Source organism: Paramacrobiotus metropolitanus, unplaced genomic scaffold (assembly GCF_019649055.1).
Source record: "Paramacrobiotus metropolitanus isolate TYO unplaced genomic scaffold, Prichtersi_v1.0 Parri_scaffold0000002, whole genome shotgun sequence".
Taxonomy (NCBI): domain Eukaryota; kingdom Metazoa; phylum Tardigrada; class Eutardigrada; order Parachela; family Macrobiotidae; genus Paramacrobiotus; species Paramacrobiotus metropolitanus.
In genome coordinates this window covers 102,557-116,002 of record NW_026570222.1, presented here as the reverse complement: position 1 = coordinate 116,002, position 13,446 = coordinate 102,557, and the positions used below count along the sequence as shown (strand labels likewise).

The window sequence follows — 13,446 nt, the reverse complement described above, 5'->3', positions numbered from 1 at the left end:
AATTAGTAATTATTATTGTCGGATTGCATTCAAAGCGTAGCCATTTTACAGTTCTGATTCTGGACGATGATATTGTATCGATCCTCTAAACAAAATACGCGTATGTGAATGCTAGCTAATTTGTTTATAACATTTTATAACACTGCAAGCTACAAGCATCAGCGTGTTAAGTACGTATACAATAGATTATCCACAACCGACCAGAAGTAAAGTTTTCGGCTTGTAAATTGGGATAAATTGATCCTTGCAAATCTGGTCATTGCAGAGATGCATAATCACCATTTTTTATCATATTCTATGTGCAGTGGTGCAAGATGGTTTGCAGTTAGAGGCAGCATTAACTGCGTTTTCAAGCGCTGTAAGAGTGTAAGTAACACCCAAAATAAGCAGAACAGTCTGAACGTTTGATTTTTTTATTGATTTAAAAACAAAATTCAGTGTATGAACCAACGATTGTGTACAGAAAAGTTTTCATGCACCAATAATTGTTCGTATTAACTATGGTTTTGTTCACAAACCCGTGGATTTGAGTATTCAAGCATGAATTAAATATTTAAGTATGAATTATGGAATGCACATATACTTTCTATTTGTGCACCGGTTAGTCATTGTCATATTTCGACTAATTAGGCGTATTTGGGGAACATGGTATCTGAGGGAGTGAGTGAAACATTTCCTGCTTGTCTCCTGTGCAAACCGCGTCATAACATGCTCTGAAACCGGTAAGTTTGGGCTCGATGAATATGCCGATTGATCGACTGACCTGTACAGTCGATTCACCGTGTTACAGTTGTGGTCCCGCTTGCTTGCCCCAAGTAGAGGTAAGCAATTGCGGGATAGCAGTGGATCTCAGGATGTCAGAACCATAAGTACACGTCTCGTAAATTATTGTGCATACCATGGCGATACTGCTTATATTATATTGACAGTTTGGCACTACATTTTCGTATTCCGGGCGGCTGCCTAACCTTGAACACGCCTCATGCTCCAGTTATTCATTGTCAGCGTCCTGATCTATTAGACTGTATGGCAGATGTGCGACACAATCTCCAACTTTGGAATAAGTATGTAAGAATAGGAATAAAATCCCGTTTTGAGTCTCCGACCTTGTACCGACCTTGTACGTTAAACGTTGTATGGTTGTCGAATGCCATGATGATTTATTTTTTTTCATCAATGTGACAGCAATATTATATCTCTATTAGTAGTAATTTTATGAAATAATAATTGGTTGAATTATTTTGGAATCAATTTCTGGCATCATTTCCGTATCCTCAGTTGGATCATATCGAAAGGAAGAAGGGTAAGCCATTTGGGAATACTGTTGTTAACATCTGAGTTACATCTCTGAAGAAACTGAATCCTAGAGTACTATACATGTAAGTACGTTTGCAAAAGCCGAACTTTGCGGAAAGGTAAGATTAGAGGGTAAGGTAAGATTAGTTAAGCTCGAAATATATAATGTGCAAAACGCTCTAAACTACGAACTTTGTTTTATGAATTTGCATACAGAAAGTTAAATTGTTCTCTCTCGGATTAAAAATCTTATGAGATTGAATGAGTATGGTGGTTGCGTTTACAATTAGATCAACTTCCGGTCCAACAGTAGCCGTAAACCGGCATTTTTACAGCCGGTTAGTAGCAGACGGCGGTGCGTTATGATCCAAAGGCTTCTTACGTAATAGCAGTGTGGTGTTTAGTCACAAGTGGTATCGAACACGTCTGCAGCGAACCTTCGTTGATGACTTACGAATATTTGTACAGTACGCCTGAGTACGGTGCGAAGTTTTATTTGTCTACCAACTTTCCCCTGAAGACACAAAAACGTTCTTTCGTATCTGTATTTAAGCCTAAAAACTTTCCTTGTAGTTCTCTTGTAACCGTAATTCTGCTGTAGCGTTCTCGTTTCTTGTGCGTTGTAAGGCGGTGGCGGTATCCGTACAAATGTGCCGTGAAGTTATTAACATTTAAGACGCGATTTCGGTATTCTGTTCCCAATGAACAATCAATTGATGGAACGCGACCGACCTTGGCTGATGCCAGCTGTTCGCGCTACTGTTCCTTCGCCCTTCTTTATCTGTCAACAGCTTTATCGCTTTTTTACCCACGGCTATTGTACAGATTTATACCCCAGTCACAATGTCTTTCCAAAGGTATCCTATCAGAGCTCCATATCCGGTTCAGAAGAAGATTCGGAATCGATTGAGTCCGTGGCGGATTCCGATAACGAGTCGATATCGGATCTGGAGGAATCTCCCACGATCACCCACATTTCCATACCTTCCAATCCTTATCTGAAAATATCGGAAGCGTTTGCCGAATCCTCTGCGGCGCGTTCATCTTCATACACAGAGAAAACATCCTCTGTCGAAGTTTTCGAAGAGAGATCATCCTTTCGAAGCGAAGGCAGTGTATTGTTTGCAAAGGAAGCTTCCGCTTCCCTTTCTTTCAGTTCCTTTCGGTCTGGTGTTTCCGGACAGCAGCGCTGTGATATACATGGAGATTATCATAGAATATCGTCTGCCAGCAGCGAAGTAAAAAGTGTGCAGAGTGGCAGTCAGTACGTGGACAGTTCGGTGGGGCCGTGTCCCTGCTTCGTCAGTTACAGTGATCCGAATGGTCTTCGGAAATTTCGGCCACCAAATGTGGATGCCTACAACGTCAATACAGCAGAAAGCAGCGATGTCCGAAGACTTTACAGCGATTACGGACTATTGACGGTGTGTACTTTCCAAGTTAAAAATCATGTTTCGCTTGTTCATGTTGATCGTAAATTGTAATATATAGTTCCGGTTGTTTGCTTTTCGAAATTAAAAGGCCGGTTTGGCAGTCAAAGTGCAGTTGAACGTGCAGGATCAGAGCCGTGTGCTGAATTATCTTGTGTATAATACGTATGTAATCGTAAATCGTAATATATTTCTACAAATAATGGTTATTAGTATCTTTTGTTTTGATTGTGGTATTTGATTGTGAATTGAATTTGCTGCAACTGGTACCGGTTGAAATTTTGTGGAAAATTGAGGTTCAGTTAGGTTACAGATAGATTTTGTGAAGTTTTCGTGTAACTTAATTGTTAATTTATTTATGGTTATTAACGTTGTTATTTTATGGTTTTCAACCGTAGTTAGGAAGAAAGACTTTCTTAAAATTTACTTCCCCAAAGTCAGTGTTTTTATGAACTTTGACCCTTGAGCGTGTGCCATTCCAATCGCTTATCTCACCGTTGTATTGGCTTTGTTTCCTTTTCGGCAAACACGATATCGATTCACAAATTTTTTTTCGAAACTTTTGTATTAATTCTCGTAAATATAATCACTAATTTCGCTTTTGTGAGTGATGTGTTGTTGTACAGTAACGTGTTAACTATGCAAGTGTTAAAATTATGGATACCGCTATTTGTATCCGAAATACCAGCCAGGTCTTATTTTTGTCTTGTGTTTGTAGAAGCAAAATACATCCCTGCGTGACGAAGTGGATCGATTGGAAGCATCCTTAAGCGTCATGGAGGAATCTCGATCGGTATCCCGTAATTCGTCGAAAGAAATTCGAGTTGTGCTGTACGGCGATATGGTATGTGTCTACACTTCGAATATTATATACGGTCGCTTTTATCATGCTTGGCTGGGCATAATTGTCATGTTTTCCCAGGGATCGGCACTGGCTGACCAGCTGCCCACAGACAATTTATCCGAAGGCTTATACACCATGAACGTTAATCTGTTGAAAAAACTGGAAACAGAGAAGAAAAAAGTGGAAAAGCGTAATGAGGAAGTTTTTGCAATGTCGACTCACTTGCAAAGCCTGATTACCACGGTAAGTGTCACACATGGTCTTACTAAACACAGCTTTGGGCCGGCTTTTCGTACGATTAAACTATGAAAGAAATCACATTAGCAATATTTTGACAGATCAGAATACCGTATTTTGCCTAAGGCCTTATAGCTGCGTTATAGCTGCTCGAACGCATAATAATTTCGATAGTTGTATCGATACTTGTAGTTGAAATACTACAATGACCAATAAGCTAAAGCAGCCATTGGGTCTTAATTCACACAAACTCCTGTTAGGAAATGGAAGCTTAACTCAAAAAACAAAATTTTGGGAAATGTTGCTGTAGAATAGCAATTGATAAATGTGCTAACAAGTAAGGAACAGTTTCGACGATAGTGGTAGCTGATAGGACTCTGCTCGCTGTCGTATTGAATTTTCTGTAACGTTGTTGGGTTTAGAACATTTTTGAGAAATTAGCATTTTTTTATTACTTAGGCAAAAATAAAATTGTTTGATTTAATAACAGGTCGACTCGTTTCAATCCCGATTCGAAGAGCATTTATCGGAAGTGCGAAGTGGTCTGGCGAATAAGACTTACTTATCCTTATCGGGAACCAGCGATCGTTCCGGTAGAACCGAAAGCGGGTTTGGCGATGGTGTCAGTGTTGATCCGTATTTGCCGGATGAGAGCGGTATTTCCCACGAAGAATCATCGGTCACAGGAAGAGCAAATATGTCAGCCCTTCTCGCAAACTTTAGTCGGACTTTGCGAATTTTTGTTACATTTGCTCGGATATTGTTGTAGACATTCCATCTCAACGCCCGATCGGCAGTATGCTGCATCCACAGAGTGGAAATTGGCAAGTGAACTGAAGAACATTGTTACGGATTTACACAAAGTTGTCGGTGACATATCGGTTCATGAAAGCAGGTGGAGTGACGAGCAGAAGGTATGCCAATTTGCCAACTGTGTGTGCTTGCTGCTTGGGTGCTTTGCTGCTTGCTGGTGTTTGCTATATTTTTGGAAAAGTAAAAGTATGTGACAGTGCAAATAGTGTGAGTTTCTTTCGGGAATAGTCTTGGGTGCTGTTTTCCGGCGATTTGTCTTGTCGATTGTCTGCATTGCTGAAGTTGGTCTCTGAGCTTAATTCTTCCTATACGTCGCATCGTTCCAACTGGCAGGAAGGCTTTGCGCAGTTAAAGGGAGACATTGCCGATTCGCTAGAGCGCTTGCGGGGTCTGACGGGTTTGTTATTGAAAAGTCGTGAGGTACTGCTTCGCTTGTGCTACAGTATTTTGATTTAGTGGTTCATGGTGACGCAAGAAAAAACGGTTCTTTTGGTTTAGTCGGTTTCTGAAAGAGAACATCTAGATCCCATTAACACCCGGAAACGCCATATGGACTTTGGTATCCAGACTGCTTTTGAAGAATCTGAAAATCGGTAAGCAAAGCGTGTGGAAGACAGTCTTTACTTTTTTCTTTCCATGCTAACATTTTATAGAATAAAATTATTTTCAAGATTGTTTGACATGGCCAATTTGCTTTTATTTCGTCTGTGACTGTACTTGAACCTTTTCCATACGAAGAAAGTGATTTTCCTTTGATTTTAGTGTTATCCCGAAGAAAGAAAACGATGTTTTCACCAAACAGGCTAGCCAGTACCAAGCGGAGGTGAGTTGTCGATCGACTAGTCCATTTGCTCGGAATTGGTTGGGATTTCTTGTCGTTGCGATGATGCGGGCATCCAAGTATTACGTGAAAATTATCCGTATAATGTTGGGTGTGTTGGCTGCTTTATTCCTGTTGCTTCTGTTTTTCTTTTTCCTTTTGCGACTTACGAACATATTGAGCATGGTGATCTCTTCCTGGTGGTATTATGAACCGTGCCCAACGTACAAAGTGGTCGGGAAAAAGATAATAATGTATTAAACATTTGTTTGTGTCTTTATACCCAAGTGTTGTTTTCGGATGCATCCGATTAACGTACGTTTTCTGATCGGTATGTCTTCTGTGCTTATGTGCTCTCTCTCTCTTGGACCACTTGTTACCGCGTGCCATTTTTCGTCTGGAACTAATTCACGTTATTGTTTGTGGTTTCTTGTACTTTGAAATGTGAGCTCGTGCCGTATATAGCGTGTTTTCTCAATCGGTATTGTTGTTGGCACATGCTGTCCTAATACCGACGATGTTAGAAATCTTTCCGGTGACAGGAAAGGTCATTTCCTGTGATTATCCTGGTGGTTGTGAACTACATTATCGTTGCCTAATGCGTGTTTGGATGCTGTTTTACAGATTTTTCGAGCTTGGTTACGATTCATTCTTACTGAAAAATTTACGCGTAATTTGTTTACATTATCATTTATCCTGCTTTCTGAATGATACGGTGGTGTCTGCGATCTACAAACGTATGCATTGCAGGATGCAAATAACGATGAATTTTTGGAACAGCGCTATCAGTCGGCAGTTAAACGGTTACATAATAGCGGTCAGGAAAAATTCCTGCTTGAATCAACCATAGAGAAACTGAAGGATGAATTGGAATTAGGGTAGGAAAATCGTTATTTGATCAATGCCAGCGTGCAGTACTTTAATGTTTATCCAAGCACATCGTTCTCATCCGCAGACAAATCGAAAGGGAATCACTGCTGAAGAAGAACGAGGTGAGTACTTAGTTGGATGGGATATTTTTATCGTCAACCGTTATTTAATTTACGGTTTTTAGCGCACTTTGATGTCGCTTAATGCCGTTCTTTCGGAGAAAAACGCTGTGGAAACGGCACTAAATACAGTTTCCGCCGATTTGGAAGCCACAGCGAATATCCGGTGGACTTTAGAAAGTACTAGCGCTTTGTTAAAACAGACTGTATCAGGACTGGAGAAAGAAAAGGATGCTTTAATGGTTAGCATTGCTCGATTTGCCGACGAGAAGGTCTTGCTGTAAGTGGATGTTGCATTTCATGACCTTTCGTCGTTTCGTGAGCCGTTGGTCATCTGGCATTTTTCATGGTTTGCAGTCAAAAAACCATCGACGATCAGAGTGATAGGATTAATATCCTGACGAAAGAATTCAGTAATCTGAAATCGGACAGCGAGCTGCTAAGTCAGGAGTTGCGCTCCATGACAGGCCAAGCAGACAAGTTGGTGTTAGTTAAAGAAGAGCTGGTGCAGATTACTGCGCAGATGGAAGAATTGCAAAACCAGATCAGTCGTTTAACGGTGGAAAGAGAAAATCTTTTATCTCTTGTGCCTGATCTGGAAGCAGCTAACACGCATAGTTTGGCATTGCAAAAGTCTTTGGAAGAAAAGGATGTCTTGCTGGAAAAACTGGGTAAGTGTAGTTCAAGCGTGAATCATTGCCCAGCATTGTCAACATCCCGTATTTTTGTGAGAACATTGTGCATTTTGACCTTAGCCAAGTTGATTCGTATTATTTTCTAATTTTTCTTGACCGATTCACAGTAGTAATTTTATCTGCTGTGAGGCACTACTGTAAAATGCGAATTCTCACTTGATCATTTATTCTTTAATTTGCCAAAAGTCGAGTTTTTATTTGAAGAACTGAACTTCCACCTTTTGTTGACGTTGCTGGTGGTGCCATTTTTAAGAAAACACAAATTATGGTAAACGAGAGAATGTTCAGTTGTTCATACGAGTTACTTTTTTTGTTTTTTCCCCTTCTTTGATTTTGTCACATTAAAATGCGGAAGTGTATATAAGACCGCCTGTAAGCGAAAACAGTTGTAAGGTTCCGATATCGCAATCCGCATGCTCTACGCTGCGAGCCGGCTGAGCTCAAGGTGCTGGCAAAAGGCGGTCTTCAGATGGTTTATTTTTGTTCGCTGTAGTTTAAAAGGTGGCATTGCAATTGTACGAGTATTTTATTCGTCACAGGCTGAGAAGTATAGTATGATAACAAAATATGTTTCTAACAGGAAATGCCTTGGCCGATGAGCAGCAAACAACCGTGCTACTCCGGGAGAAGCTGCAAGCAGCGGAAGTTTCACTCACTAGCCAAGCCGACCAAATTACAGATCTGGAGAAATCGATAAGCCTCTTGCAGTGCACAGTACGCGAGCTGGAGAAGGAACAGAGTGCCGTGACAGCCGAACGAGACCAGGGCACGGAGCGTTGCGCCCAGCTGGATCAACAGATTGCGCTCCTGCGGGACGAACTGTCAGGCAAATCGGATCAGATGTCCTTGCTGTAAGGGTATTATTTTCCACCTGATCAATTAATATATACCTGACAGGTCTAATTTTTCCACCAGCCAATCCAATGCGCACGAGCAGAGTGATTACATCACGACATTGCACGGTAAAGTGCAATCGATGGAGACACTGCTGCAGGAGCTCACTCAGGCTAATGATGCCATTCAGCAGCTGAAATCCGATTTGGGTATAAAGAGGCTATTTTTTCTTTATGGAGAAAATATGAAAGTAAACGGGGTGTGCGTTGCAGAGGAATCATTACGGCTTAATGGTCTTACGCTGGATGAAAAGAGCGCCCGCATTGAGCAGTTGGAGCGTGAAGTAGAGGAAAAAATTGCCTGGATAAGGGAAAATCAGCGTGAAATCGATTTGCTGGGTTCGGATTTGGCAAATAGTACCGCGGAAAGTGACCAGGTGAGTTGGTAGGACGAGAAATGTGTAGCTATAATTCCGTGGTGCCGGCTGTGTTATTTACATTTCGCAAGAGGGGAATGTGATTATACAGCGTTGCATGTTTACAGTTGCGAGAGGACCTGCGCCGGCAGGCCGAACAATTACGCGATACAATTGGCCGGATTGATGGACTGAAGGTGGAACTTGTCGCTGCCGAGGAAGCTAGCCAAAATGCCCGTCAGTTGCAGGAAGACTATGGAGTGCTCTCTCAGCGCTTTAGCGAGCTGAAAAAGCAGAATCAGGCACTGGAAGCTGAAATAGATCGGCTCAATGCGGATGTTCTGGATGGCTCGAACAAATTGACTAAAGTATGTCAGCGTATCAAATTTACCTGGTCTCCACGCATGTTGATTCATATTAATATAGGATGAGGCGGAATTGGCGCGTCTTCATTCCGAGGTGGCACATCTCCATTCATTGATGACTCTTAATGACCAGCGTTACAATGACTTGCATCACGCACATGAATTGCTGAAGGACGACTCGGAGAAAACATTACGCGATAAAGTTGGTTTGGAAAGTGATTTGGGAATCTATTCCGACATTGTGCGGTTGCTGGTTGGTTCTTCGTCGCCGTTCCAAGTGATATTCGGTGGGGGAACGTTGTGGAATCCGGATGCGATGGGTGATCATACGAGATTAAGCATCCCGATCTTCACGCCGGATGGGGTTATTTATGGCCCTGATGAAGAGCAAGCTGTGGATGACGAGCGTTTTCGGAGGGTCAATGGGTCGCCCTTAGATGAAAATGATTCGGGATTTGTCGGAAGTGGGAGCCAGGCATCGGTAAGTGCTGTAATTATCACCGTCTCAATAAATGATCGGTGACGCAGTTCTCCTGGATTGCTTTCACGGGCAATCATAATTATTTCGTTCTCCGAGCCTTAGAGAAGGAAGGAGCTGCATCTCTGAATAGCTGTTTGCTGTACGCGTGCTCATTTGACCAATTGAACGAGTGGAGTTAAGGTGGACTTTTTCCGTGCTTTCAAAACCTTTCAAAATTGTGTGGATTTATTTTTGCTGCCTAAATGAATTTAAGATACGTATGGATTATTTATCGATTGCTCTGAGACCTGAGTTCGCCCCTGGTAAGATGTCATTGGTGGAAGTGTCTGGTAGCCGATCGGAGATCAAACACCTGTCTACATATCTGTATAGCTAGCTTTATGAGCAACCAAAAATTTTGTTTTTATCCGTTTGCCTGTAACATCCGAAACTTGCGCTGTTTTTAAAATTAGAAGTCATAAAATGATGTTCCAAACTTCTAATTGCATCCGTTGTCCATTGAACAGTTATGCGATTTAGCCTGAGCAGGATGCGGTAGTGTGTCAGTTATTTATCCTACTCTCTAGCCTTCCTCGGTCATAGGGTTAAGAATTATTAACTCTGAGCTTCATACTTTCGATTGTATTTTCTACATAGTTTTCACAAAAGTGATGCCCTTTTGGTAGTCTCTGTCTGCAAATCTCGCTGATCAGGTTCCTTTTTACGCAGGGGGACGTACATTCCGTGGACGAGAAAGCGTCTGACCTTGCACACACAGTTACTGAATTAAATGACCTTCTACTTCGAATCGAAAGGTATGTACAAATAACAAGCACATAAAATTATTGTTGCTAAGATTTCTTTTCGGCCATCCTGACGGTTTTGGTAAATGTGTGAAGTTTTTCGAATTGAAAACTATACCTGCTCACGGCGGGAAAATATGCGTTGCGTTAATAAAATTGAATGGCGCTTAGTGATGGTTTATTGATGACGGTAGACATGACGATCCATCAGTACTTCGCACTCACACAGCCTCCTTGATCAAAGATATTCACAATGTGGAATCATTTGTAAAAGATTTGGAACACAGTCGAGTTGCTGGTACGATAGCTTTATGTTGACGCGTTTGTAGTATTTTGTGAGTTAAAATAACACTGTGATTTTGCAGCTGCCGCTCTGCAGCGCACAATAACCCATCTTTCGCGCGATCTGGCGTCCCATCGCCTTACACGCGACCGGCTCACGGACGAGCGTGACGGTTTGCGTGATCAAGTGGATAATTTCATCTCAGAAGTGAGAAGTTTAAAGAAATGTCTGGACTTTTTGGAAAAAGACAAGCAGACCTACCAGGATGATTTGGCCAGCAAGGAAACCACCACTGTAGAATTGAAGACCTTACTGCAGAAAGCTGAAGAAGAGATCGACATACTTAAGCGCAGTTATGCTACCGCATCTAGCACCATTCGTCAGCTAAACAACAGTAACAGTTCGGTGCTGAGCGACAAGGAGAACGAAATAGCCACAGTGCGGAATGAGTTGACCGCTAGTCAGATGGCCGCGGAAGAATTACGGAAGCAGAACTCACGGAACGAAGAGCGGATTAAAGATGTTCTAACGAAATTAACGGAGACGGATGGCATTGTCGCTGAGTTATCGTCACAATTGCGCGAGGCCGAAAATAAACTGGGTCAGGCGGACCATCTAGAACTGAAGGCCGAAGCTTTGCAGAAGTTGGAAGACGCCTTGGACGCCCGGATTATACAGATACAGGAAAGGGAAGAGGCGGTGCGACGGCTGGAACAACAGGTGGCCTGCTTCGTCACCGACCAGTTGGCTTTGACGAATCGCGAAGCGGAAGTTAATGACAAGGCATACATGCTGGCAATGAAGGAAGCTTCGCTTAAAGACAAAGAGACCGAATTGCAGCAGCAGTGTAACAGTGTCCGGCAAATAGAAGATCGCTTTGCTCAGCGAGAATCGGAGATTCTCTGCCAGGCGTCGGAACGGGAACGCCTGGCGGTAGATAGATTCAGTACGGAACGGCGTTTGGTGACGGACGATATGGAGGGTCGGATACATCGATATCAGTGTCAGTTGGATGATCTAACGAAAACTTACAACGATGTGAACGATCAAGCAAGCCGCTTTAAATCGGATGCCGAATCCTTGCGGTGTGAAAATCGTGAATTAAAGGATAGGGTAAGGGAAGCTCATCGTTTAGGTTGTTTGCTTTTAACAAAGTATCTGTAGCGTTTGCACTTAATGGCTAGCTCGAAGGTGATGAGTAGTTAAACAAGCGAAATTATTGTAAACAAAAATAAAAAATAATATTTTTATGCTCCACAGATTACTCGTACGTCAAACCAGACGGTTCCTCGAGATATCCATGAATGTGAAGTGAAAGAGCTCCGTGATTCTTTAACAGACAAAGCTGCGCGCCTGTCTGCCGTTTGCACTGACAACGAGCGATTACAGCTTGCTGTTCGCGATTCAGAAACGAAGTTGCGCAATATGAAGAAAACCTGTGATGATTTGGAAGGTCGTTTGCAGAATAAAGCGCAAGGTCAAGGGAGCGCAGAGGATCGCTTTGCTAAGCTCAATACCATGTATACGGACATTTTATCCAAGTACCGCACTCTGTCGGAAGCCTACGATGAACGCGAAATTCAGATTGTGCGAAATAAGGACGAATACAGAGGTAATTCAGGGATAGAAAGCTACCGCAGAATCATCTTTTCCTCATAACTTGTAATCGTAGATGCGAAACGGGAACTGGATAATCTGTTGTTTATGGTTCGTCGGCACTTGGGTGACAGTGCCTGTGCTGTGCCTTCTCGAGCAGCCAAAGAGACTTTGGATGAAAAAGTGTTTCCAGCTGTTACCAAAGATATGTTATGCGAATTGCGAGTCAACGTAGAACAGTTGCTGGAGGTATATACTATTGTTCTCATTGGGGTTCCGGTTTTTAGTGCGCCAGTAACAGGTTGACAACGTGTCAAGGTGTTTCATTTGATTTGCAGGATCGTAACCGACAATCCCGCCAGTTGGACTCTATCAGTTGCAGTCAGAACGGTCCGAGCATCTCCGGCAACCAGCTACTGTCTCCAAGCTCGGAGAGGAAGTCCAGATATTCGCGTTCTTCGCCGCGAAGCAATGATGCGGATATTGTAATGGTTTACAAGGTTTTGCCCATAGTTCTGGTGTGAGTGAACGTATTCTTATTACAGAATGCCTTCCGGGAACAGGTCATATCGCGGTTATACGAAGATACAAGCCGGCGGAGTATTACACTGGAAGAAATGATGATGGATGGCAAAACGTGAGAATTACTATTATCGATTAAGTGCTTTCCTTTTTCGATGTTTGAGGGCGCTTTTATAGCTCCTTATGGTTTTAGAAGATCTCCAACTGTTGGCCTCCCTGATGGCGAGAGAAAGAGTTCCGCTAGTGGCAAGAAGAAAAGGTCAGCTGACCCCCTGCGTCGACAAGCACTGAACTGAATCTAGCAAGATCTTTGTAATAAGTTATTGTGTATTGCTACTAGCATTTTGTGCCTTTTGGGTTTGAATCTCGTTTTCCGTATGATATTGGTTGTGTCTTAGCCTGGGTCAGTTTTGTTTTACGTTCCCTTCTGAGATTAAGGTAATACGGATTTTCTTTTATTTTAAATGTTGCTTCTTGGATGTCCGAAGATAGCTGTGATGATGTGCTAGTGCAATTTTTATCTTTTTTTGGGGCCAAGTATTGGTGAACATGAAAGCCGCATATATATAGAGGCTTTTGAATAATAATAATAAACCGTTTTCTCCAGCTAAATACTTACTCGTACTTTTTACGTGCACATTAGTATTTGCTGAACACTGTTACGCTGGTTAATCACTTATTCGTTCGTGAGCAGACCAATGATTGGTCTCCAATCCCCTTAGAAAAGATAAGAAAAAAAGGAACTCGTGAAACCAAAACTAAAATAAAAATATAAATATATTGTACGCGGCATCAAGTTATTTAATTCGCTTGGTTATATAACCAGTGACGGTGCTGGCCTAAGAAAAAGTGTTGGAGAACACCGCGTCTACAATCGGCTGGACGATGGTCATTCTAGCCTTTAATAAATATTTTTAAATATCGTTGTGCCACCAAGTGCCACCGTGTGGTTTGCTTGAGGCAAGTTGGGATTTTCTGTACGCAGAAACAGTATATAAAATCCAATGAACATGAATAATTATCACGATTACTCACTGCAGTGGT

At 42.2% G+C, this 13,446-nt stretch overlaps 1 protein-coding gene and 1 long non-coding RNA gene across 4 annotated transcripts; both read left to right on the top strand.

The window, feature by feature from the left end:
• Positions 1-503: 503 nt before the first annotated feature.
• Positions 504-991, top strand: LOC129590414 (uncharacterized). Its single transcript, XR_008690741.1, has 4 exons — positions 504-557; positions 631-722; positions 791-869; positions 930-991. It is a non-coding gene; the product is annotated as an uncharacterized LOC129590414 (long non-coding RNA).
• A 706-nt stretch (positions 992-1,697) lies between these two features.
• Positions 1,698-13,014, top strand: LOC129583140 (myosin-2 heavy chain-like). Of its 3 annotated transcripts, none has more exons than XM_055474864.1 (25): positions 1,698-2,720; positions 3,445-3,570; positions 3,649-3,813; positions 4,298-4,506; positions 4,577-4,721; positions 4,849-5,040; positions 5,119-5,213; positions 5,383-5,443; positions 6,191-6,318; positions 6,396-6,432; positions 6,495-6,709; positions 6,787-7,100; positions 7,705-7,975; positions 8,040-8,167; positions 8,231-8,394; positions 8,502-8,741; positions 8,800-9,219; positions 9,928-10,013; positions 10,196-10,299; positions 10,367-11,397; positions 11,545-11,896; positions 11,957-12,129; positions 12,219-12,365; positions 12,426-12,517; positions 12,599-13,014. In XM_055474864.1, the coding sequence occupies exons 1-25, from the start codon at positions 1,998-2,000 to the stop codon at positions 12,696-12,698; spliced, it is 5,718 nt and encodes a 1,905-aa protein (XP_055330839.1). In that variant the 5' UTR covers positions 1,698-1,997; the 3' UTR covers positions 12,699-13,014. The 3 variants fall into 3 exon arrangements, with proteins under 3 accessions (XP_055330839.1, XP_055330833.1, XP_055330840.1); XM_055474858.1 differs by having other exon boundaries at positions 1,699-2,720; positions 12,596-13,014; XM_055474865.1 differs by lacking the exon at positions 4,849-5,040 and having other exon boundaries at positions 1,701-2,720; positions 12,596-13,014.
• Positions 13,015-13,446: the final 432 nt, after the last annotated feature.